The sequence below is a fragment of the Podarcis filfolensis genome, assembly GCF_964270895.1.
Source record: "Podarcis filfolensis genome assembly, chromosome: 4".
Taxonomy (NCBI): domain Eukaryota; kingdom Metazoa; phylum Chordata; class Lepidosauria; order Squamata; family Lacertidae; genus Podarcis; species Podarcis filfolensis.
Genome location: NC_139607.1, coordinates 97,280,311 through 97,307,514, shown reverse-complemented (window position 1 = coordinate 97,307,514; position 27,204 = coordinate 97,280,311). Strand labels below are relative to the sequence as shown.

The window sequence follows — 27,204 nt, the reverse complement described above, 5'->3', positions numbered from 1 at the left end:
CTTGGCTTTCCTCCTCTCCTGCTTCTGCCTCTAATTCTGGCCGCCTCTCTGCCACAGACTCTCCCCGCTCACTAAGCCCTGTTCCCTCTCCATCTTCCAGCGCTTCCTCTTCCTGGTCTTCTCCCTCTGACCACTCATCATTGTCCCACCACCAATCCCTGGGCTCTGAGCCTTCTTCCCTTGGAGGTTCCCCAGCTGGTTCTGCCCCACCCAGTCCATCGCAGACACGTCCCTCGATCCGCCAATCACACGGCAACTTCCGGTGGGCTTTGGGGGTCGGTCACTTACAGGCTCATGGAGCTTCGCCGCAAGGAGCCCGACTTGCGTTTGAGGGTGGTGCAGACGAGCAGGTCCGTGAAGAGGAAAAGCGAGCGGTCCTTCTTTCCGCCCACGGCCTTCTGCAACGAGACACAGGAGAGGTCAGGCTGGGACAGCTCAGTCGGTCGAGCAAGAGGCTCTTATAATCTCAGGGTTGTGCGTTCGAGTGCCACATTGGGCGAAAGAGCCCTGCATTTATTAAGTGGCTTAGGGCCCTCGTTTTTATAGGACTACCTCTCCTGGTATGCCCCACAGAGGACTTTAAGGTCCATGAAAACCATAGTTTAGAGGTCCCGGGCCCAGAGCACACGGAAACACCATTTACCTTCCCGCTGCAGTGGTACCTATTTATCTACTTGCACTGGTGTGCTTTCGAACTGCTACGTTGGCAGGAGCTGGGGCAGAGCAACGTCGCGGGGATTTGAACCGCCAACCTTCCGATCAGCCAGCCCAAGAGGCTCAGTGCTTTCGTCCACAGCGCCACCCGCGTCCCTAAATTTCATTATAAACCGCTTTGAGGTTTTTTTCTTTCTTTAGCAATAAAGCGGCGTGTAAACTTTATGAAAATGAAACAAAAAAACAGGGTACCGCCTCTGCTTCCCTTACGCTCCCACGTTACTTTCTCCCTTGGCAAAGCCGCCATTTTACCTGCGTCACAGGAAAAGGTGCTCTTTGTGAATATTTTGTATCTGAGCTTTCCCCATTGCTTTGCTCCTGGATATTCTATGGGGTCACGGCAATCGTCGTTTGTGGGAAGGGGGTGATTGGCTGTGTTTTGTTTTTGCTCTTGTTATTATTGTATATTTCGTGCTTATATCTTGCATTTTTTATGCTGCAAACTGCCCTGAGATCTTTGGCTGAAAAGCAGTATGCTGCTATTATTATTATTATTATTATTATTATTATTATTAAGTTGTGGGTGAACATATCAGACGACACAGCGATTCTTCAAACAGCTCTTGTTTATTCAGAGGCCAGAACAGAACTGAACTGAAGGGTTCAGTCAGTCTGCTTATATAGAGCTCCAGTACCACGTTACTGTAACAACTTTCTAAAACTATTCAATCACTGAACGTCTCTTTCGATCCTTCATTTGCATACAAACTATCCAATCACTGAACGTCACTTTTGATCCTTCATTTGCATAACTATCTACAGTATCCCCCTGCTGGCCCAGGGTGAGAACTTCAGTACCTAACAATTATTATTATTATTAGGTCAGCATGGAGAGAAGTGGCAACAAAACAATGGCCCCTGGCAACTCTTACCAGGAAAGCAGCTGTGTGGTGATGGGGGCAGGGGAGATAAGACATGCCTCCCCCTTCTGCCCCGAACTAACTGTCACCCCCCAAATCCAGCGGGGAGACCCCAACACAGCCTCCTTGCACAATATTTAATTTGATTCCCGGCCGTCAGAGAGGCAGCGGCAGTTCGTTACTCGGTTGCATAATAAACCTAACCCCAACCACCAAAGGGAACAGAGAAATAAAAGTACGCGCACTTTTAATTCCACCCAAAATCTGCGTGGGCCTCGCTAAGGTATCGCGCACTAAAACACCGTAGCTCTCCCCGTGGTTTCCGATTTAATTCATCCCTAATTAATAGAGATTTTACTACCCTCTCCCCAAACTGCAGCTTCGCGAAATAAAAAGGCAGCTTCGGCTGGCTTGCCGAGGGAACGCAATCCTTCCTTTTTGCATTTTTCCAACTGGATGCGTTCCGTACGCCGCCTTCGCTCTGCAGATAATGGCTGAATAACCCCCTGAAATTTAGTTATACGGTGACAGGAGGCTGGGTGAGTCGCGAGGCTGGGGCGGCGGCAGACACGACTGGCTGTTCGCGGCCACGCTGCCATCCAACATGATCTGCAAGGCCTTTTGTGCAGAAGGGGGCCTGTTTATTTGGATTCCCTGCTCCCGGGGTTGACATGGCAACGCAGGGTACCACACGCTCGGCTGGGGGAATTTTGATTGTTATCTCCCCCTCACAGCACCGGGAGCCGGGGGAAATGTTCTGTGGTGTGGTGGTGGGGGGGAGAAAGGAGGGAGGTTGCTTCTGTCTAAAAAGCAAACCCCAAAAGTCTTGGGGAGTCCCAAGGCAGCTGAAATATAGGTACTGCGTTTACAGCCTAAATTCTGCAAAAGCACAAGGGTGGGGGGAAGAAGCTGGAGACTGAGATACAAGATAAAGAATTTGGTTTCCTGAGAACCTCTGTTTTTATATTTAGATATAGGGATGCGGGTGGCGCTGTGGCCTAAACCACAGAGCCTAGGGCTTGCCGATCAGAAGATCGGCAGTTCGAATCCCCGCAACGGGGTGAGCTCCCGTTGCTTGGTCCCACCTCCTGCCAACCTAGCAGTTTGAAAGCACGTCAAATTACAAGTAGATTAAATAGGTACCACTCCGGCAGGAAGGTAAACGGCGATTCCGTGCGCTGCTCTGGTTCGCCAGAAGCGGCTTAGTCATGCTGGCCACATGACCCGGAAGCTGTCTGTGGACAAACGCCAGCTCCCTCGGCCAGTAAAGCAAGATGAGCTCCACAACCCCAGAGTCGTCTGCGACTGGACCTAACGGTCAGGGGAACCTTTAACTTTTTATATTTAGATATATCTTATTAAATTTCCAGAGATTTCACATAAGCATTCCAATACGTAATAGATTTTTCTTCTGTCTCGTCAACTTCCCATCCCATTTTCCATTTTTTTAATTCCTCCCCCTTGCTGCACCCTATCTTCCCTCTATTATATCATAACATTAATACAATAATCTCTAATTCCTTCTGCTGCTCCTAGTTCAAATCCTGATCACGAACTCATCCTACCCTAGTATTTCTTTAAATAGTTCGAAAAAAGCCTTCCATTCTTCCATAAAGCAATCAAGTTCTCTTATTTTAACTGATTTAACTGATTCAGCATTTTTCTGCATAACAGATACTCGCTGCTGTAGTTACATACATAAATAACTTAACCATCTTTTTGGAACTTCTGTACCTATAATCCCTAGAATAAAAGTTTCAGTTTTTCTTTTTCTTTTTTTAGTATAATCACTTTAAACATCTTTTTTATCTCATCATATATCATTTCCCAAAATTCCCTTGCTTTCTTGCAAGTCCACCACATATGAAAGAACCATCTATGAGGGGTGTCCAAACTTTTTTCAAAGAGGGCCAGATTTGATGAAGTGAACATGCATGAGGGCCGACCAATGTTGTTTACACTTCCAGCAGTCATTAGATCGGTTTTTATATTTTAAAAAATTGCTTTTGGTGAGGGAATGAGCAAGCTGGGGTTCTGATCCTGCGTTGCAACAGCTCACAGAGACCGTTTGCGTAGACCCTCCCAAACAAAACAAGGAAAAATATGCAACATTCATTAAAAAAGCTGACTACGACTTGCAAAATAAGACAGATCACGGAGGGTTCTCTTACCACTTCCACTAACATCTCCTGGCGCAAGAATCTCCTCAGCGGGGCCTGAAGCTGGGGAGACACAAGGAATCAGAGCGATTTAGGGATGTCGCCAAAGGCCCAAGGGGGATCTTAACACCAACTTCTCAATTGTGACAGTGTGGTGAAGCAAGATAATATTAATAATTCTTTATTATTTATACTCCACCTATCTGGCTGGGTTTCCCCAGCCACTCTGGGCGGCTCCCAACAGAATACTAAAAACATGATAAAACACCAAATGTTAAAATCTTCCCTAAACAGGACTGCCTTCAGATGTCTTCTAAAAGTCAGATAGTTATTTATTTCCTTGACATCTGATGGGAGGGCGTTCCACAGGGCAGGTGCCACCACCAAGAAGGCCCTCTGCTTAATTCCCTGTAATTTCTCTTTGCGCAGTGAGGGAACCGCCAGAAGGCCCTCGGAGCTGGACCTCAGTGTCTGGGTGAAGGATGGGGATGGAGATGCTCCTTCAGGTCTATTGGACCAAGGCTGTTTAGGGCTTTCAAGGTCAGCACCAACACTTCGAATTGTGCCCGGAAACGTACTGGGAGCCAGTGTAGGTCTTTCAAGACCGGTGTTATGTGGTCTCGGCGGCCGCCCCCAGTCACCAGTCTAGCTGCCGCATTCTGGCTTAGCTGCAGTTTCTGAGTCACCTTCAAAGGTAGCCCCACGTAGAGCGCATTGCAGTAGTCCAAGCGGGAGATAACCAGAGCATGCACCACTCTGGCGAGACAGACTGCGGGCAGGGAGGGTCTTAGCCGTAGTACCAGATGGAGCTGGTAGACAGCTGCCCTGGACACAGAACAGATAGCCCCCCGAACAAGCCCCACCTCTGTGTTTGCAGGTCCACAGCATGCATGCAGTTAGAGCAGTCAACAGCGGTTATTCCAGCCAAATGTCCCCATAGAATTATTCACGAGGGAGATTATGCATGGCATTAACTGACATCAGTTCTTCCATCAGGCTTAGGGATTATGGCAACCTGACTTTAGTATGGGGAAAGGTGAGACAGCCATGCCTCCTCTAGATGCCACCCCTCCCCAAACCGCCCCACCTCCAGTGATAATTCCAACTGGCCATTATGGGAATGTATAAAAACTCTTTTTATCCCCTTTCCATTTCATATTACGTCCTGTAGACTGCAGGTCATTACGATAAAACGTAAACCACCTCGAGTGCTTTGGTTAGAAAGGCCGGAAATAAAGCTAGGAAACAAACAAACACTTTAGCATCTCCTTCCATCTCTTGGTCACTTTCCAGCGGACACAGACTTTTGTCCTCTAGAGGGGGAACACTGAGAGAGGGAGGGGGCAAGGTGGTGAGGACCGGGAAACCAAAATTAAATTTCCACTCTCCATCTCTCTTTGCACATGGCTCTGACTCTGGCTGAAAGGAGCCCAAATGTCTTGACACAATGATGGAAACTTAGGCAAGTCAGAAATAAGCATCTGAAGGAACAGAGAACATGTACAGGTGAAACTCGAAAAATCAGAATATCGTGGGAAAGTTTCTTGATTTCTGTAACTCAACTTAAAAGGTGAAACTCATATATGAGATAGACTCATGACATGCAAAGCGAGATATGTCAAGCCTTTCTTTGTTATCATTGTGATGATAATGGCATACAGCTGACGAAAACCCCAAATTAACCATCTCAGAAAATTAGAATATTCAATGAAATCAGCAAAACAAGGATTGCAAATAGAGCAAGATTGGACCTCTGAGAAGTAGAAGCATATCTTGCTTTGCATGCCATGAGTCGATCTCATATGTTAGTTTCACCTTTTAAGTTGAATTACTGAAATCAACGAACTTTTCCATGATATTCTAATTTTTTGAGTTTCACCTGTACATTTCCAGATTCATTTACACCAGGGGTAGGTAAGGCAGATGCAGCTGAATTTCATCCAGCCCTCAGGGTCCCTTCCCTGTGACCAGGTGGGGGTGAAAAGGGCTTTGGCGCCAATTATGCAATTTCTGCTCCTTCCTCTGCAAGAAGGAAGGGCAAGGGGAAAATTTGGCAGCAGATTCGTGCTTCTTGCAAATATGCAACGAACTTTGCAACTGCATACGTGGAATTTTTTTTGGGGGGGGGGATGGAATTGCATTTTGAAGTTTGAGGCTTTTTATAGCTTTTAAAGCCTTTAAAGTAAGGCTGTGATGGCCTGGGATTCAGACTCGGAGGCTGAACCTGAGGAATCCCAGCCTGCACAGGAGTCCCCGCCTCCAGGACCAGCTGAGCCGGGGCTGGGGCCTGAGCCTGAAGGGTCCTCACCTGTGCTGGATCCTCAGGTGCAGGCACCAGCTGAGTCTGCTCTGGCTCCTGAGGTGATGGAGGACCCATTGCCTGCAGGTGCTCCACTCTCAGCCCCGTCAGAGGAAGCTGAGGTTGCCTCTGGGTCCGGTAACCCTCCAGCCTCTCCTGAGCTGCAGAGGCTCAGGGCAGAGAGGCGGAGGGAGCTAAGTTCCCGCAGGAAGAGTGCTCGCCTCCAAGCCAGGAGAGACGAGTCACCAGAGGATTGGGGCCGCCCTATGCCTCGGGTCAGATAAAAGCCAGCCAGCCCCAGCCCCAGCCCCAGGTTGCGGGAGCAACATTGTTGGTAGCCTGTTCCTGCCTGCACCCTGTCCTGCTCTTCTGCCAGAGTTCCTGACCTCACCCGACTCCCTGCCTTGGACCCTGCTTCAGCTCTGACGGACAGCCTCCATACCGCACCCTTGACCTCAAACTGGACCCGGACCTGGCCGCACGGTTAACCCTTGGAACCATCACAAAGGCTTTCTGTTCAGCCTTACTGTCATTCTTTGGCTGGGGTTGCCGAGTGCTTTTCGTACAACTGCATTCCCTCCAACACTTCGAGTCCTCCAAATGGGGTGTACATCTTCCTGCCCGCGCTCTTGCATGAGTCCTGTGATCCGTGCATAGCTGTCAACGTTTCCGTTTTTTTAAGGGAAATTCCCTTATTCCAAATAGGATTCCTCGCAAGAAACGGGAAAAGTTGACAGCTCTGGATCTGTGCGAGATCACAGTACCCAAAAGACGCACATTTTTCAGGGACACGCTTGCATGCGTGTTTTGGGGTGCCGCACAAAATTGCAGCCCCCTCGGCACCCTTTTTTGGGTAGGGAAAACGCTTTTTCAAGGCAAGATCTTGGTACGAAATCGTGCAAGATCACGTAACCCAAAACGGCCTCCCTGTTCTCTCGCGAGTGTCCCCTTTTTCCCAGGACATTTGTGGGGGGCGCAATTAGGGTAGGTAAAGAGTGTTGGGAAAGCCTTGCTTACAAACCTCGACGATAAAAAAGGGAGAAAAAAAGGTGAAATCTGAGTGGAGTTACTAAGAATTAAACACACAGACCTCTGTTTCCACGTGCCTGTTTGATTTTGTGCAATAAGACTGGCCTGCTACTGGAACCTGACCCATGACGTCTGGGTGATGTGGTCCTCAGCAGAGAAGCCCCCCTGCCCTATGTGTTCATAGACGTATCCCTACCCCCACCCCAAAGCAACACACATTCAAGAAAGCATCTTGGCAAATCTTACATCCTCCATTCCTTCTATATGCGACTCAATCTCTTGCACTATCCGGGCGTTCCGTTCCACCTCTTCGGCGCTCCTCATCCCTTTGTTGATCCTCTCAGCCACCTGTTTGATGCTCCTCTGAGCTTCCATCAGGAACGGGTGGTCAGGGTGGGCTTCGGGCGTGTGCTTGAGAAGGTCCTGGTGGGAGAAAGCGCAGCGGGAATTATATTATAATAATTTATTATTTATACCCCGCCCATCTGGCTGGGTTTCCCCAGCCACTCTGGGCGGCTTCCAACAAAACCCTAAAATACAATAACCTATTAAACATTCAAAGCTTCCCTAAACAGGGCTGCCTTCAGATGTCTTCTAAAAGTCTGGTAGTTGTTGTTCTCTTTGACATCTGGTGGGAGGGCATTCCACAAGGCGGGTGCCACTACCGAAAAGGCCCTCTGCCTGGTTCCCTGTAACTTGGCTTCTCGCAGGGAGGGAACCGCCAGAAGGCCCTCGGAGCTGGACCTCAGTGTCCGGGCTGAATGATTGGGGTGGAGATGCTCCTTCAGGTGTACAGGACCGAGGCCGTTTAGGGCTTTAAAGGTCAGCACCAACACTTTGAATTGTGCTCGGAAACGTGCTGGGAGCCAGTGTAGGTCTTTAGAGCAGGAAATGGATATATATATTGCAGAACCTTCCTAGGTCAAAATGACAAATTTGCTCCACATTATCTCATTAGTTTGTGATTCCTTCCCTCCCCCAAGTCCTTACGACTTCCATAGATGGTAATAAATCAATTAAAAGAAATAGGTCCTTATGAACTCATCAGCGTTTTGCCGCCAATTTCTCCAAACTTACATTTTTCTATGCACTTTAGCCTCACACACGTTTTTGCAGAGCGATTTCCCCAAATGTAATGAATTTGGGCAGGCTAGTTTCACAGATATATATGCATTTAAAAGCTCATTTGACCCTGGACTAAACGCCTTTATGCAAATGCTTTTTGGCCGGAGAACCGCACTGCAGAATCTGAAGGAGTGTAACTTGCGAAAGGATCCCGGGTTTCGATTTGCCCATCGGTGCTGGAAAGTGTGACGCAGGTAGATCTGCAAATGCATGTTGTTGTTGTTGTTGTTTAGTTGTGTCCGACTCTTCGTGGCCCCATGGACTAGAGCACGCCAGGCACTCCTGTCTTCCACTGCCTCCCGCAGTTTGGTCAAACTCATGTTGGTAGCTTCGAGAACACTGTCCAACCATCTCATCCTTTGTCGTCCCCTTCTCCTTGTGCCCTCCATCTTTCCCAACATCAGGGTCTTTTCCAGGGAGTCTTCTCTTCTCATGAGGTGGCCAAAGTACTGGAGCCTCAGCTTCAGGATCTGTCCTTCCAGTGAGCACTCAGGGCTGATTTCCTTCAGAATGGATAGGTTTGATCTTCTTGCAGTCCATGGGACTCTCAAGAATCTCCTCCAGCACCATAATCCAAAAGCATCAATTCTTCGGCGATCAGCCTTCTTTATGATCCAGCTCTCACTTCCATACATCACTAGTGGGAAAACCAGAGCTTTAAGTATTCAGACCTTTGTTGGCCAGGTGATGTCTCTGCTTTTTAAGATGCTGTCTAGGTTTGTCATTGCTTTTCTCCCAAGAAGCAAGCTGTCACCATCTGCAGTGATCATGGAGCCCAAGAAAACATATTGAATCCCAAATCCGTTCCCCCGTTCCCTAGGCGTATTCTCAGTCACCGAGCCATGCTTGAGGTCTTTAGAATTTCTGTGGGCACATCCATCTCTGAAACCTTAGCTGCTTTCCTTCCAACCGATTCCAAAAAACCCACATGCCATTCCTGGCGCGCAACGGTGCCGGCTGGGGGGAAATGGCGTCCGATCTGCTCCCTGGAATCAAAGAACGAAGGCAAGGCCAGGAAAAGATGCTGCCTGCCTCTCTCCTCTGGGGCTATCCATCACGGGAAGAGTAAATAAAACTGGCTGGTTAATGGTCCGGAGGTAAGTGCAGAGCAGTGGAGCTCACGACTAATTGGTGGTTTTTCAGTGCCAACGGGGTAGATGGGGATATCAATCAGGGAGGGCCAAAGGCCCGTCGGACAGAACCTGGGCAGGCAGAATGTTATTTGTGATGTTGGCAACATGGCCCGACAGGCAGACTTCTGGGGGCACCTTCCTCTCTCGCCCTGACCTCGCCACTGTGATCCACGCGATGGTCACCTCCAGACTGGATTATTGTAACTCGCTCTATGTGGGGCAGCCCTTGAGACTGACCCAGAAACTCCAGCGGGTGCAGAATGCCGTGGCGAGACTCCTCACGGGGTCCTTGCCGTGGGATCACATTCACCCAGTGCTATACCAGCTGCACTGGCTCCCGGTGGAGTACAGGATCAGGTTCAAGGTGCTGGTTTTAACCTTCAAAGCCCTATACGGCCTAGGACCCTCGTACCTACGGGACCGCCTCTCCTGGTATGTCCCACAGAGGAACTTACAGTCTTCAAACAAAAACATTTTGGAGGTCCCGAGCCACAGATAGGTTAGACTGGCCTCAACCAGAGCCACGGCTTTTTCGGCTGTGGCTCCAATCTGGTGGAACGCTCTGTCACAAGAGGCCCTGCAGGACTTGACATCTTTCCGCAGGGCCTGCAAGACAGAGCTGTTCCACCAGGCCTTTGGCCAAGGCACAGCCTGACTCCCTCCTTTGGCAATCCTCACAGAACTCTAGACCAATGGTTGCCATTAATCTGACTGGAATTAATTTTATAATGAAATTATTTTAGAATGTTTTGTCATTTTACTGTTGTTAGCCGCTCTGAGCCCGGCTTCGGCTGGGGAGGGCGGGATATAAATAAAATTTATTATTATTATTCCAAGCGTGCCCCAGCCTCTCCAGATACAGCCCTCCCTCGCCGGCATATTAGGAAGCCCCTTGACGTATGGTTCATGAGAACCAGCCAAAAAGATCTCTGCCTTCCCTCAGTGTTCTCTCTCTCTGATGCAGCCTGACTATACGCCGATCCGTCTCTTGCTAAACAAACATTCCCGGCCGGAAACGTGATTCATCCCATCCTCCTTCCCAACTGAACGCGCCCCCCCCCCAGGGAACGTGGCTTCCTAGAAACCTGCCTGGGGAATTGGTCTCTCTCGCTGCTTCAGATGCCAGGAATTCCATGGGTTCTGACATTTGCTGGCAGTTTGTAAAATCGGAGGAGGCTCGGAGGGAAATGTCAGGACGGCGTGACATTCGATGGCAAGTCACGGGTGGGAAACCTGCGGTCCATCTAGTCTGACCCCACGCAAGGCAAGAAGCCTTTGCCCAACGTGGGATTCAAACCCACAGCCCTGAGATTCGAGAGTCTCGTGCTCTACCAACGGAGCTATCCCAGCCTTAATATGTATCATAATAACAAACGAAAACAATAGCCCACCCACAGTTTGAAAGGCCATAGACTGCTTACCCAAATCCTAGAATTGTAGAGCTGGGGCTCCCAAAGTCATCTAGTCCAACCTCCTGCAATGCAGGAATCTCAGCTAAAGCATCCAGGACAGAGGACCACCCAACCTCTGCTTAACAACCTCCAAGGAAGGAGAATCCACCACCTCCCAAGGGAGACCGTTCCACTGCTGAACAGCTCTTACTGTCAGAAAGTTGTTCCTGATGTTAGAATCTCCTTTCTTGTAGCTTGAAGCCGTGGGTTCAAGTCCTACCTTCCCGAGCAGGAGAAAACAAGCACGCTCCCTCTTCCGTGTGACAGCCCTTGTGATATTCAACGACAGCTATCCTATCTCCGGGGACGTGGGTGGCGCTGTGGGTTAAACCACAGAGCCTAGGACTTGCCGATCAGAAGGTTGGCGGTTCGAATCCCCGTGACGGGGTGAGCTCCCGTTGCTCGGTCCCTGCTCCTGCCAACCTAGCAGTTTGAAAGCACGTCATTTGCAAGTAGATAAATAGGTACCGCTCCGGCGGGAAGGTAAACGGCATTTCCGTGCGCTGCTCTGGTTCGCCAGAAGCGGCTTAGTCCTGCTGGCCACATGACCCGGAAGAAACTGTCTGCGGACAAACGCTGGCTCCCTCGGCCAATAAAGCGAGATGAGTGCCGCAACCCCAGAGTTGTCCGCGACTGGACCTAATGGTCAGGGGTCCCTTTACCTTTACCTTTACCCTATCTCCTCTCAGTCTCCTCTTCTCCAGGCTAAACATCCCCAGCTCCTTCAACCGTTCCTCATCAGGCTTGGTTTACAGACCCTTGATCACCTTGATCACCCTCCTCTGCACACCTTCCAGCTTGTCAATACCTTTCTCAAATTGTGGTCCCCAGGCCTGGGAGAAGAGGGATGTTTTTGCCTGGCTCCTAGAGGGATGTAACGAAGGTGACAGGTGAGCCTCTCTGGGCTCATCATATCCTTGGATCAAACCTATGCTTCCAGGTGCCATAAGAAAGCTGCAGAGATAGCGCAGGATAGTGCGCACCCCGGAAATGATCTCTTTCAGCTTCTGCCATCTGGAAGAACATCCAGGGTTATAAAGACTAGGACTAGCCGCCTGAGAAACAGTTTCTATCCAAATGTGATTTTGCTTTAAACACAGTGTAAAGTAGTCTCTGTGGGAGTATATTGTACTTAATTATGGGGTGTCAGAGTTTTTAGGGGGCTAACCAGGCTGGGATAGCAGGCTTGTTGGTTTTTGAATGTCTGATGCAGATTTTTTTCAATTTCGTGGTTCTGTATGGGACAATGACAAAAAAGACTATAGTATCATCCTTGAGTTCTGGCCAGAGGTTGCTCATTCTTGCTGCCAGCCAACTGAGCGCTTTTGCTAAGTAAGAACGGGGGACACAGAAGGTCAGACCTAGCCCTGCACCCAGTTTCCAACATGGGCAAGCCAGCTGGCTTCTGGGAAACCCACAAGCAGGGCACAAAAACCACGTCACTCCCTTGCTGCTAGCTCCCAGCATCACATATTCGCGGCTATACTGAATATGGATGCTCCATTTTGCTATCGTAACTAACAGAAGAGATTTTCTCTGTCCCACAACCCCCTTTTTAAAGCCAGTGGATAAGGGACGCGGGTGGCGCTGTGGGTTAAGCCACAGAGCCTAGGGCTTGCTGATCGGAAGTTTGGCGGTTCGAATCCCCACGACGGGGTGAGCTCCCGTTGCTCGGTCCCTGCTCCTGCCAACCTACCAGTTCGAAAGCACGTCAAAATGCAAGTAGATCAATAGGTACCGCTTCAGCGGGAAGGTAAACGGCGTTTCCGTGCGCTGCTCTGGTTCTCCAGAAGCGGCTTAGTCCTGCTGGCCCCATGACCCGGAAGCTGTACGCCGGCTCCCTCGGCCAATAAAGCGAGATGAGGGCCGCAACCCCAGAGTCGTTCGCGACTGGACCTAATGGTCAGGGATCCCTTTACCTTTCAGCCAGTGGATACCATCACAACAAACACCACAAGCAAATGGTGCGTTGCATACAGAATCCCCCCCTATATGTCTCAATTGCAGCTTTTGCCGATAAAAGCGTAGGGGGCAGGTGTCAAAAGGCAAACTTCGCCGGCCGAGAACTTCAGACACTTCCCACCAAGCCTCTTAAAAACCGCCGGCAAATGTTTCTTAGCTTATCTTTTTATACACAGATATAAATATATAGCATGTACACATATGTTTATAGAGTAGGAGTTTGCCTAGTGTTTCCTAAGACCCACATTTCTGGCGGCTCCACTATCGCCTTGGACAGTGTTATGTCTGGGAAGAGCCATATATTTAAGATGAGTATACCCTGCAAAAATGATCTATAACTGAGGGAAGCACTAACCTGGTCCAGATTCAAAACCTGAGATCATCCAGGCCGGGGGGGAAAGGGCGGCAGAGGTTGATCAGCCCTCCAAAATCAGAAAGCTGGGTTCGGAAACCCATCAAGCTATCTAATTATCTAATTGAATTTTTTATTGTTATTCATGTTTTGGTACTGTGTTTTGTGCTGCTTTTATAATTAAGTGTTTTAAAGTGTCTTAAATTTGTTGTTCGCCGCCCTCAGCCCGGCTTTTGAACCGGGAAGGGCGGGGTATAAATACAAATTTATTATTATTATCAAGCTGCTCTTTTTCACCGGTCGTGTTCTAACGCCTTTTGCAAGTGAAGCTCCTCCCATCACTTGCCACCATGCCAGGAAAAAGGAGCAAAAGGGCAGTAGCTTCAGTTGCGGCGTGTCAAATTTGGGCCTAAATTGTCCTGGGCTTCAATCTCCAATGGCAGGGGCTGAAAATGTCTTTTATTTATTTTATTTATGCCCACCTTTTTCCTCCAAAGGAGCTCAAGGTGGCGTATGTAGCTCTCCCCTCCATCTCATTTAACACCCCCCCCCTTACAACAACCCTGTGGGCTAAGTTGCGCCAAGAGGGAGAGCTGATGGCAAAAGGCTCCTGGCAAAGGCGGGTTCGCACCTGATGTATTTTTACACTTGTCTAGATGTTGGTTGAAGAATGGATGCTTTTGAATTATGGTGCTGGAGGAGACTCTTGAGAGTCCCATGGACTGCAAGAAGATCAAATGTATTCATTCTGAAGGAAATCAGCCCTGAGGAAGTGAGATATTTTACTTTCCTGGGTTCCATGATCACTGCAGATGGTGACAGCAGTCACGAAATTAAAAGACACCTGCCTCTTGGGAGAAAAGCAATGACAAACCTAGACAGCATCTTAAAAAGCAGAGACATCACCTTGCAAACAAAGGTCCATATAGTCAAAGCTATGGTTTTCCCAGTAGTGATGTATGGAAGTGAGAGCTGGAGCATAAAGAAGGCTGATCGCCGAAGAATGGATGCTTTTGAATTCTGGTGCTAGAGGAGACTCTTGAGAGTCCCATGGACTGCAAGAAGATCAAAGCTATCCATTCTGAAGGAAATCAGCCCTGAGTGCTCACTGGAAGGACAGATCCTGAATCTGAGGCTCCAATACTTTGCCACCTCCTGAGAAGAGAAGACTCCCTGGAAAAGACCCTGATGTTGGGAAAGATGGAGGGCACAAGGAGAAGGGGACGACAGAGGACGAGATGGTTGAACAGTGTTCTCGAAGCTACCAGCATGAGTTTGACCAAACTGCGGGAGGCAGTGGAAGACAGGAGTGCCTGGTGTGCTCTGGTCCAGGGGGTCACAAAGAGTCGGGCATGACTAAACGACTAAACAACAACAACAACAACAACAGATGCTGGTTAATGGCACAGGAGCAGAGCCAGAAAGGGGGGGGGGAGATGGCAACCCTAATGGAGACGGTTTCATAAACGCCTAAAAGTTGTGTGTGTTTGTGTGTGCGTGTGTGTGTGAAAGGAATTGGCAGTTTCCTCATTCTATCCAGACGGAGAGAAGCTTTCTGCTGGCTTAAAGGCTTGGCGTTTTCCGAAAAGACGTCAATCCTACCAAAGCGATCTCCCACACGCTCTCTCCAAATGGCACGGAAGAACAGGTTGCTTTCTTTCAAAACAAAGAAATAAATAAAACCCACTCTCATCTGTCTTGGCCTGGCTCTCTACTTCTTATTCTTTGGCGATCATTCGTAGCCGAGTAAGATTGTCTTCCATAAACACGGTTTTAACAATGAGTCCGTAAGTGACTGTGGAGGCCAATTCTGGATCCTCACATCCTTCTACATATCAAGGATGAATCCTGGCTTGTTAATAATAATAATAACAACAACAACAACAAACAACAACAACAACAACAACAACAATTTATTATTTCTACCCCATCTGGCTGGGTATCCCCAGCCACTCTGGGCAGCTTCCAACAAAAGATTAAAAATACATTAAAACACCAGACATTAAAAACTTCCCTAAGCAGGGCTGCCTTCAGATGTCTTCTAAGCGTCAGATAGTTTTTTATTTCCTTGACATCTGATTTGGGGGGGGGGCGTTTCCACAGGGCGGGCGCCACCACCAAGAAGGCCCACTGCCTGGTTCCCTGCAACCTCACTTCTCGCAGGGAGGGAACCGCCAGAAGGCCCTCAGAGCTGGACCTCAGTGTCCGGGCTGAATGATGGGGGTGGAGACGCTCCTTCAGGTCTACTGGGCCGAGACCGTTTAGGGCTTTCAAGGTCAGCACCAACACTTTGAATTGTGCTCGGAAACGTACTGGGAGCCAATGTAGCTCTTTCAGGACCGGTGTTGCATGGTCTCGGCAGCCGAGACAGTCACTTTGTCATTTGGGTTTTTGTTAAAAATAACCTAGCAAGTTTATAGTCCTTAAGGTTGCAGTTCTAAGCATGCCATGCTAGGAGCAACAAGTTCCATGGACTTTGCAGGGACTCTCAGGGTGAAATCTACACTGTAAGCCCTTCAGGATTTCTGCAAGTCTTCCTTGGTCAAGAAAGTTAGCTGAGCAGCAGAATAACAATATGGGAACGGTAGGGAAGGGCCTGCAGCTCAGTGGTTAAAGCGTCTGCTTTGCACATGGAAGACCCCAGCATTGGCACATAGGGCTGGGAAGAGACTCACGTGCCTCAGATCTCAGACGGCTGCTGCCACTCAGTGCAGACAATACTAGCTGGACCAAGGGTCTGACACAGCGCAAGGCCACTTCCCGTGTTGCTCTTCCTTTCCCAATGGGCTTTGGAAATCTTGCGGCCGGACTTTAGAAAGCCAGGCTGCTGATCAGGCATGACTAGAGAGAAACCCAGTGTGGAGTTAGTTGTCAGAGTGTCAGACTAGGCCCCGGGAGACCAGGGTTCGAATCCTGACTTTGCGCTGCCGGAACGACGTAAGCGCAGAGATGGGGAGAAGATGCAGTCCCTACCGAGGAGGAATGGCAGGCGAAATTAACGGACCATGCAGAAATGGCAAAACTTACTGAAAGAATAAGGAAGCAAGAGGAAAGAATTCTTAAAAGAAGAATGGGGAAAATATGGGGAGTATTTGAATTATTATTATTATTATTATTTGGTAAACAATTAACCGCATTAGCAGGACTAATTTAACCCAGGCAGTTATGACTATTAAGCTATTGGGAATGTAGAGAAAAATAATTATAAGGAACGACAAGGGGAGATTCAGTAGCGAAAGTGATTTCTGAAGAAACCATGAAGGGAGCGGGGAGGAAATTCAAACTATGTATGTATTTTGGATGGGTTTGTTTGTTTTTTAAAAAAATTGTTTGTTGTAAAAGCAAAAATTTAAAAATAATTTTTTTTAAAAAAAAAATCAAATTCTCACTTCATGTAAGGGACTCACTTGGGTGACCATGGACCAGTCACAATATTTATCTGCACAATATTGTTGTGCAGATAAAATGGGAAGGAAGAGACCCGTGTGTGCCACCGTGACCTCCAAATAGGGTGATAAACACCGCGAACAAACAAATAAAATGGTTTGCTGCAGTACTTTGGTTTGTGAGGACACGGACCACGAAGGATCTCGTTTCTCTTCTCTCTGGTGGGCTCAGAGCTCCTGAATGAGTAACTGTCTCTTTTCCTGGAATCAGATCCAAGCCTGCGGCTCTGACTCATAGGCATGCGAAGTATTCAAGGAATGCAGCTTGCCGAAAAGCAAGCTGTCATCTCAGCCCACCATCCGGGATCCAGGCAGCAGAACAGCTGGGCTAAATTGGACAACTTCTCAGGGCAAATAGAAGTTCGTAACTAGGTGCCAAGTTTCATTGAAATCCGGTGTCCCTGCAAGAACACATCAGTTCTCTTCCATTCATCCCAACTGGGTTTGCCGAAAAGGTCCTTGAGAATTATCCCGTTTTTAAAAATTAAAAAAACCCAAAACAAAACTGGAAAGATACAAGCATCCTATTTCCTCTTTGCAGTAAATATTTGCTGGGCATTCGCTGAAGCGACTCCATTCAAGGAGAGTCGAGAAGCAGAATTCTAAAATAACAAGGATGGTGACTCAGTGTAGCTGCAACACAGATTGTTCCACAAGTCTCTTGAATGGGCGGAAACGTTTTTCACCCTGAGAAGCACAGCTTCCAGCAAGAAAACAAAACAAATGTCAAGTTTTTAGCTCTTCGGGTTGCTAAATATCTATTGCACTGTTCTCTGTTCCTCTATATCAGAAGCTGAATACTGCCATCAGTTTTTAATAATAATAATAATAATAATAATAATAATAATAATAATAATGCAGAGACATCACCTTGCCAATAAAGGTCCGTATAGTTAAAGCTATGGTTTTCCTAGTAGTGATGTATGGAAGTGAGAGCTGGACCATAAAGAAGGCTGATCGCCGAAGAATTGATGCTTTTGAACTGTGGTGCTGGAGGAGACTCTTGAGAGTCCCATGGACTGCAAGAAGATCAAACCTATCCATTCTGAAGGAAATCAGCCCTGAGTGCTCACTGGAAGGACAGATCCTGAAGCTGAGGCTCCAATACTTTGGCCACCTCATGAGAAGAGAAGACTCCCTGGAAAAGACCCTGATGTTGGAAAAGATGGAGGGCACAAGGAGAAGGGGACGACAGAGGACGAGATGGTTGGACAGTGTTCTCGAAGCTACCAGCATGAGTTTGACCAAACCGCGGGAGGCAGTGGAAGACAGGAGTGCCTGGCGTGCTCTGGTCCATGGGGTCACGAGGAGTCGGATACGACTAAACAACAACAACAAACAAACAAACAACAGTAACAATAATGATTTGAATTTCTTCTTTCTTCTTTGGCAATCACTCGTAGCTGAGTAAGATTGTCTTCCATGAACACGGTCTTAACAGTGAGTCTGTAAGTGACTGTGGAGGCCAATTCTGAACCACACGTCCTTCCACAGTGGGGACATTGGTTCCCGGGTGGGAGTTGATCACGGTGTGGATTTGCCAAGCGTGCCTTCCTCTTAGCACGTCTCTCCCTTTTGTCCTGAGTTCGAGTGTCTTCAAAGCCCATGACACCTTTGGTAAAGGCTGTTCTCCAACTGGAGCGCTCGCAGGCCAGTGTTTCCCAGTTGTCGGTGTTTATACTACATTTTTTTAGATTTGCCTTGAAAGAGTCTTTAAACCTCTTTGGTTAACCACCAGCATTACGCTTTCCATTTTTAAGTTCGGAATAGAGTAGTTACATCGGAACAACATGACCAGTCCAATGAAACTGATGTTGAAGAATCATTGCTTCACCACTGGTGTTCTTTGCTTCTTCCAGTACACTGGCATTAGTTCACCTGTCTTCCCAAGTGATGTGTCAAATTTTCAGAGACACCGTTGATCGAATCTTTTGAGAAGTTGGAGATGGCGTTTATTTGAATTTATACGCCACCCTATGCCGGCAGGCCTCGGAGCAGTTCAACAATTAATAACAACAATTCATGAACAGCAATTAATAACCAGGCTTCTTGGACTCACCTTGACCAGAAGCTCATAGCGTGGAATCCGCTGAACCGGCTTAATCATGAGGTCTGAAAGGGCCTGCTTTTCTTTGTTTTCCCTCATGCTTTGCTGAAAGAACATGAAGATCAGGTTTTGCTTTTAAAAAAATACTTTTCAGGTTTATACATTTCAATAATTTTACATTTTAACATTTCAAAACTTGACTTCCTTCCCCCTCTCTCTTTCTGCGGTTCCTTGAATTTATTTTTAAATATTTTCTGCATATCCAAATTAACTTAATTTGCTCATTTATTCATCAACTTTAGGTCAACTGTTTAAGGCATATTTTTGAAAGCTTTGTGTATAGATTTTTACATTAGTATAACTTTTAAAAGTCACTTGTAATAGGATGAAGAAGGTTTTAAAATTGGATTAAGTATACAGTGGTACCACTGGTTGCGAACGGGATCCGTTCCGGAGTCCCGTTCACAACATGAGCAGAACGCAAACCGTGGGTCTCGATTCGCCGCTTCTGCGCATGCGTGCGACGTCATTTTGCGTGTCTGCACATGCGGCGAAACCCGGAAGTAACCCTTTCCGATACTTCCGGGTCGCCGCGGGACGCAACCTGAAAAAACGTATCATGAAGCAAACGCAACACGAGGTATGACAGTATAAGATTTTATGGACGTGCATAAACAAGTATATTATAATGGAACCAAGAGGGGGAGTAGAGGGAAGTTGACAAAAAATTATGGTTTAATTTGGCTGTGATCCCCCCCCCCCGTTTTTTTTCATTTTGTTATTTTTGGGAAACCCCATAACATGTTATATATATAAAAAAGATTTCTGTCCTACCTCCAGGAACTTCATAAACGCTGGCCTGGCTTCCTTGGCGATCCTCACAGCATCTTTGGCGTTGAGGAAGTTATCAATGTAGGCAGAATAAATGTTCACCAGGATGTCTTTGGAAAACTGGGGAAGGAGCGAGACAAAGGCTTCATGAGACAAGCAGACATTTCCCTCTGAAGTCGTAGAAAGTGGGGAGGTGGGAAAACACAGAAGTGGAGAATTTCAGCCCCTGGGGATTATCACTTTTCAAACAAGCAAACATGAATTAGCATTGCTGATTGGCCAAGATGTATAAGAATAGTTCAGAGGTCAGCTGGAGGTGTAAAAATGGGGTAGGTACTTTTATGCACATGTGGTGAGATTGTAAGATAATAAGAGAACTTTGGGACACCATATACAATGAACTTAAAAAGGTATTCAAACTCTCATTCACAAAAATAAACGCTGAGGCCTTCCTATTAGGAATTATGTCCGTGGAAATTAAGAAAAAATTTTGACCACTTTTTATGTACGCGACTACAGCGGCTAGGATTTTGATAGCAAAGAACTGGAAAAGTGACAACATCCCCGCAGAAACTGACTGGCAAGCAAAAACGATAGAATGTTTACAACTTGCAAGGAAGATTTAAGAGGAAATTCAGTACAGAAAGTAAATGAAAGATTGGATAACGTTTAAAGATTATCTTAAAAACTATTGTGATAACGGTAAACGCCTGGCAGACTTAGAATGAATCTTGAAAGACAGAGACAGTATATGAAAAGAGTATTCTGGATAAGAAACGGGAAAGTTAAAAAGCAATAATGAACTGTGGACAGATGAACAAAATGTAAAATAGTACAATGAGAGGAACCGGAAGTTGAAATGTAAAAAAGTGAAAAGCTTCTGGGAAATGATATATAATGAGATGAAAAAAATGTTGAAATATACATTCATGAAGAAACCAGAAGCATTTTTACTGGGCTTTGTGGGGAGTGATATAAATAGAAAGGAATGTAAGCTGTTTTTATATGCAATAACGGCAGCAAGAATATTATTGGCACAAAAATGGAAGCAAGAAGAATTACTGACGAAAGAAGAATGGAGGATGAAATTAATGGACTATGCAGAATTAGACAAACTAACAGGAAGGATTCAAAATCTGAGGGACCAGAAATTCACAGAAGACTGGTGTAAATTTACAGATTATTTGAAAAGTAATAGTGATGTTCAAACTACGTTTGTAGGTTTGCAAGACGTTTTGTGAGGTGAATTACTGGAACTATTGCAAAAATGGATAAAGGGGAGGATGATTAGTTAAGATAATTAAAGGCAATATGAATTTAAGAAATGCATAAGAAGTGGTTAAAACGGGGGATCATCAGAGGTGATGCGAGTCAAAAAAAAAAAGATTGTATAAGTGGTATGTATTATAATTCATATGTTAAAATTAATAAAAATTATTATATATATAAAAGAGAAGAACCGGAAGTTAAAATAAAAAAGAAAATTAATAATAATTAATAATTAATAAAATATGCCAGAAAACCCTGCATCCTTTGGGCTAAGTAACCCAGGAAAGCCAGATTTCCATCTCGAATACCAGCTCCTTGATCAGAGGTTGTGTGTGCCAGAGGTTGTGTGTGTGCGTGTTGTCGGAAAAGCTGAACTCACAGACTTCACCAGGATGTCCCCGACTTTCTGCTTCTCGCTCCAGCTCTGCACACACTCGCTGATCTGCTCCAGGAATTCCTCGTGGTGATCCAGCAGCTCGGGGATCTGATCAAAGATCTCATCCACCAGGGCGGGATCGCAGAGGATGGCGTTTTCCGGCAGCTTCAAGGGCTTCATGTAACCCTGGAAAGGGAAAGAGAGACGGAAGAGCAGACATTTAGGAGACAGGAAGATGGCCGATACCAAGACCCATTCAATTCAATACCAACTGATTGATTGATTGATTGTATTTTTACGCTGCTTTTCATTCAAATGAATATCAAAGCGGCTTACAACTGGTAAACAACCATACCGTAATAAAACATAATAGCACATTGTGAATGCAGCATACGTCGTATGAAAAAATTAACAAATTTTCAATAAAACAGTTGCAATCTATTAAAAAAACTTAACAGCAACGAGAAACTAAGCTAAACCTCACAATTATTGGCAAGTCGTGCGATTAACAAATCAACGCGGTGTTTAGAATCTATAAAACAATATTAAAAACATTATCAAAACAGCAACTAAAAATATAAGCCGAGCGCCAAGTTCATTCACACAATCTCTGCACCCCCATGATTCGTAACCTTTCACTCTGTTCAGTTCATTAAAATACACATTAATGCACATAATTCCTATTGTTAAGCCAGCGCCAGGTGCTGGTTTGTGACACAGAATACGCTGGTACACACACACACACACACACACACACACACACACACACACACACCTTCCTCAGGTGGGTGACATCCAGATTTTTTGGACTACAACACCCATCTGACCCAGCCTAGCATGGTTGATGGGAGCTGCTCCCCAAAACATATGGAGGGCACCAGGTTGGGGAAGCAGCTCTCTGGAGTCCAAGGCAGAAAAGGCTCCTTCCCATCACCTACTTTTCCCCAGAGATGCTCTATTTTGCCTGGGACCTCTTGGAAGCAAAGGCGATGCTCTGCCACTGAGCTGGTGTCAGCACTGAAGAGGCGAGCAGTAGAGTTAACTTTTTACTCAAAAATACAGGCTACCAGCAGAGAGTCCTCCGGATAGGACCGGCCCCTATAACACAGTTGCCAGGACTGACAGTCCTTGCATCCCTATTCTCTCTCAGCCAGAAGTTGCCCAAGCAGGAATTCGCACTCTTTGTTCTGCCAGATGCAAAGCTTTCTGAGTCCTTCGCTACAAGGGTGGAGGGGAGCCTAATACAGATTGAGGTTGAATCCTGACAAGACAGAAGGACTGTTTTTCGGGGACAGGAAGTGTGTGGGTGTGGAGGACTCCCTGGTCCTGAATGGGGTAACTGTGCCCCTGAAGGACCAGGTGCGCAGCCTGGGAGTCATTTTGGACTCACAACTGTCCACGGAGGCGCAGGTCAATTCTGTGTCCAGGGCAGCTGTTTATCAGCTCCATCTGGTACGCAGGCTGAGACCCTCCCTGCCTGCAGACTGCCTCGCCAGAGTGGTGCATGCTCTGGTTCTCTCTCGCTTGGACTACTGCAATGCGTTCTATGTGGGGCTACCTTTGAAGGTGAGCTACAACTAATCCAGAATGCAAACAAAAAATTCCTTCCAGTAGCACCTTAGAGACCAACTAAGTTTGTTACTGGTATGAGCTTTCGTGTACATGCACACTTCTTCAGATACTTCTTCGTGCATGCACATGAAAGCTCATACCAATAAAAAACTTAGTTAGTCTCTAAGGTGCTATTGGAAGGAATTGTTTGTTTGTTTGTTTGTTTGTTTGGACTATGGCAGACCAACACGGCTACCTACCTGTAACTAGAACAATTAAGCAAGTAAGACAATTATGGTTAAAGCCCAAATCTTTGAATTATAGACCATCGAAGCACAGAGCAGGCTAAAAGCTGAAGTTACAACCTACAACTAAAGTTAGGCCAGCTTCAAACCATGGTTTATGTTACAGTGGTACCTCAGGTTAAGTACTTAATTTGTTCCGGAGGTCTGTTCTTAACCTGAAACTGTTCTTAACCTGAAGCACCACTTTAGCTAATGGGGCCTCCTGCTGCTGCCGTGCCGCCGGAGCCCGATTTCTGTTCTTATCCTGAAGCAAAGTTCTGAACCTGAAGCACTATTTCTGGGTTAGCGGAGTCTGTAACCTGAAGCGTATGTAACCTGAGGTACCACTGTATTGGCTTGTTTCCCTAAACCGTAGTTAAGCCTAAACCACATTTTAGGGTTAGCACGTAATGACACACTGATGAAACAAGGTATAGACAATTAACAAATCATAATAATAAGTGATCAAAAATAGAAATGAAAGGGGCGAGGGACACCAGGTGTACGTTATGCTAATCCACAGTTTAGTGTTACGTTCGAAAGAGACCAAAATCTGGGCTGCTTCCACTGCAGCTATATAACTTTCCAAAGGTGGAGGAAACGTTCCGCATCTCGTCGGTATTTAAAAAGCTAATCAAAACTGGATTGCTCCTTTTGCTGCCCTTGTCTCCCCTCTTCAAAGATGTCATCTCTGAATGAGTCAGGAGCATTTCCAGGAATTTCACTGTGCTGTATTAAAGGCTCCTGAGCTGTAATTATCTTCCCCTGTCCTTCAAGCCCACAATGCAGCTGCTCTCTCTAGCTCTCCTCTTCGGCGAGTCGATGGGTTTGCCTTTGTGCCATCCAATTAAAGCCCCCTTGTCCCCTGCTTAAATAAAAGCCTGGCACCACAAAGGTTGGCACGCCCCGTCCCGAGGCTTTCCGATGACGACAACGCAGAATTCTGCATAAGCGCAACTTTGAGCAAATGCCGCCGATCCAGGCTATTGACAGTGGGAATCAGACTTCCAAAGAGTAAAAACCAGGACCTTATTCCCTGTCCCTGCTAGGCCTGGCCTAGATATATCCATATACAGTCATACCTTGGGTTACAGACGCTTCAGGTTGCATTTTTTTGGGTTAAAGGTAAAGGGACCCCTGACCATTAGGTCCAGTCATGGCCGACTCTGGGGTTGCGGCGCTCGTCTCGCTTTATTGGCCGAGGGAGCCGGCATACAGCTTCCGGGTCATGTGGCCAGCATGACTAAGCCGCTTCTGGCGAACCAGAGCAGCGCACGGAAATGCTGTTTACCTTCCCACCGGAGCGGTACCTATTTATCTACTTGCACTTTGACGTGCTTTTGAACTGCTAGGTTGGCAGGAGCTGGGACCAAGCAACGGGAGCTCACCCTGTCGCAGGGATTCGAACCGCCGACCTTCTGATCGGCAAGTCCTAGGCTCTGTGGTTTAACCCACAGTGCCACCACCAAAACCCGGAAGTACCAGAACGGGTTACTTCCGGGTTTCGGCAGTCGCACATGCACATAAGCGCTAAATCGCTCGTTGCGCACGCGCAGAAGCGCCGAATCATGACCTGCGTGCGCGCAGACGCGCCGCTGCAGGTTGTGGACACTGCGGGTTGTGAACGTGCATCCCGCACGGATCATGTTCGCAACCCGAGCATCCACTTTATTGCCCAGGACCAGTGCAAGGGGCAGACCGCCATGATGGCTTCGCTCAGTGGTATATCGCTGGCGAGACTGCCATTTTCTGAGCCCCTCTGCTCCCAGCGCCCAGCACGGTGAGGGGGAAAAAAGCTGGAGACAGAGGGACTCCAGAGCAGTGGCGGTTTCGCCGGCGATATACCGCTGAGTGGAACCGCCATCGCGGTCCGCCCTCATACCGCTGCAGAGGGAGAAACAAGCTGCGTTGCCGAGGTGCTGATACAGCTTGTTCTTCCAACTGCTTCAACAAGCCCAATGTCCCTCCAGACTGAGCATGCTGGAGGCATGTGGGGCTTGGTGGACCAGGTGAGACACTGGCTTGACCAGGGGTCAGCAAGCTTTTTCAGCAGGGGGCCAGTCCACTGTCTCTCAGACCTTGTGGGGGGACCAGACTATATTTTGGAAAAAAAAACACAAATTCCTATGCCCCACAAATAACCCAGAGATGCATTTTTAATAAAAGGACACATTCTACTCAGGTAAAAAGACCAGGCAGGCCCACAAATAACCCAAAGATGTGTTTTAAATAAAAGGACACATTCTACTCAGGAAAAAACACGCAGATTCCCGGACTGTCCACAGGCCGGATTTAGAAGATCCGGCCCCCGGGCATTAGTTTGCCTACCCATGGGCTTCAGTGGCATAGCGTGGGTTGTCAGCACCCGGGGCAAGGCAAGTAATTTGCGCCCCCTAACCCGTGGATTTGCGCCCCCTAACCCATGGATTTGCGCCCCCTAACCCTAACCCCCAGATGTTGCGCCCGGTGCAGCCGGCCCCCCCTGCACCCCCCACGCTATGCCACTGATGGGCTTGATCTTATCCTACAGGAAGCTGCCTTATTCTGAGTCAGAACATGGGGACATTTGACTCAGTTTTGTCTACTGGCAGTCGCTCTCCAGGGTTTTGGCAAGGGAGACCCTCCCTCCCTTATCTGGAGATGCTGGGGACTGAACCTGGGACACTCTTTGTGGAAGGCAGATGCTCTACCTCTGAGCCACAACACTTCCTTGGTGGAGTACAAAGGAGGGCAACACGGCAGCTAGACTGGTGACTGGAAGTGGCCGCCAAGACCACATAACACCGGTCCTGAAAGACCTACATTGGCTCCCAGTACGTTTCCAAGCACAATTCAAAGTATTGGTGCTGACCTTGAGAGCCCTAAACAGCCTTGGCCCAGTATACTTGAAGGAGCGTCTCCATCCCCATCGTTCTTCCTGGACACTGAGGTCCAGCGCTGAGGGCCTTCTGGCAGTTCCCTCGCTGCAAGAAGCGAAGTTACAGGGAACCAGGCAGAGGACCTTCTTGGTAGTGGCACCCGCCCTGTGGAACGCCCTCCCATCAGATGTCAAGGAAATAAACAACTATTTGACGTTTAGAAGACACCTGAAGGCAGCCCTGTTTAGGGAAGCTTTTAATGTTTGATGTTTTATCTTTTTAAAATATTCTGTTGGAAGCTGCCCAGAGTGGCTGGGGAAACCCAGCTGGATGGGCGGGGTATAAATAATAAATTATATTATTATTATTATTATGGTTTACAGATGAAAAGGACTCAGAGCATTAAATAAAAAGTCTTATTGCACAAAGGAGGTCGAGAGAGCCTGGCATTCGGAAATGGCAAAGAGCTGCGGCTGACAAGTCTGTTTTCCGTGAATTAGAGACTCGAAGCAGAGGGCGAAGGGTACGAAAATAACCCTCCAATTTTCACACTTGAGAGTTGTGGTGCGTGGGAAGGATTTATTGTACGCGGACCAAAAGGGAGGGGAAACAGCTAAGGGCTCCCCATTTGGACAATGGAAAAGGCAGAAATAGATTCCCGTGGAATCAAAACTGCTGCAGGCACAAGGAAGACTCATATTGGCGCCTCACAGCAAAGTCACACCTGCAAATGATTCATGGGGAGGCAGGTCGTCCGCTCAGACAGCATTTGCACACTCACACAAACACACACACACACTTCAAAGGGGGAATAAACCTGAATGCAAGTTCCCTGACAATTTGATCCCGAGCGCCGTCATCCCTGGTGCTCTGCTCTCGAGCCCTGGATCCCGTGGCAACGGGATGCAGTTGCCACGGATACGAGCGCAGGCTGGGTTTCGGCTGACAAAAGCTTCCCAGTGCCCGGCGTGGGTCGCTCTGCCGAATTAGGAATGCACAGGTCTTGTTTCCGGCAGCCCTGCTAAAGCACTGCAGCCAAGCCGGGAGTCGCAGAGGGAGAGAAGGGTGCGCTTCTTGGTTACAGAGAAACTCCTGGGCATTGCTCAGCCAAAAGTGCTCAGAAATCTCCACCAGACCTTTTTGTGGATAGACCGGGCACCCCTGTCTGTATTGCTACTTTGACTTTTTATATTATAAAGTCCGATGTAGGGAAGGTTGTAGGAACTGGGTGTGTTTGGCCTGACTCTGCAAGGATGTTCTTACTTTTAGAAGACATCTGAAGGCAGCTCTGTTTAGGGAAGCTTTTAATGTTTGATGCAGTACTGTATTTTAATATTTTTTTGGAAGCCGCCCAGAGTGGCTGGGGAAGCCCAGCCAGATGGGCGGGGTATAAATAATAAATTATTATTATTATTATTATTATTATTATTATTATTATTATTATTACTACTACTATTA

At 47.4% G+C, this 27,204-nt stretch overlaps 1 protein-coding gene across 1 annotated transcript in view; it reads right to left on the bottom strand.

Annotated features, from left to right (window-relative positions):
• The window catches only part of ARHGEF17 (Rho guanine nucleotide exchange factor 17), a 183,032-nt gene that overhangs the window by 32,133 nt on the left and 123,695 nt on the right, over positions 1–27,204 (bottom strand). The window contains exons 3-8 of the mRNA XM_083609482.1: positions 21,057–21,239; positions 19,412–19,528; positions 18,590–18,682; positions 7,308–7,484; positions 3,746–3,796; positions 289–398 (exon numbers count right to left, since the gene is read on the bottom strand). Of these exons, the coding sequence (XP_083465608.1) occupies positions 289–398; positions 3,746–3,796; positions 7,308–7,484; positions 18,590–18,682; positions 19,412–19,528; positions 21,057–21,239 (731 nt within the window). The remainder of the gene's footprint in view (positions 1–288; positions 399–3,745; positions 3,797–7,307; positions 7,485–18,589; positions 18,683–19,411; positions 19,529–21,056; positions 21,240–27,204) is intronic.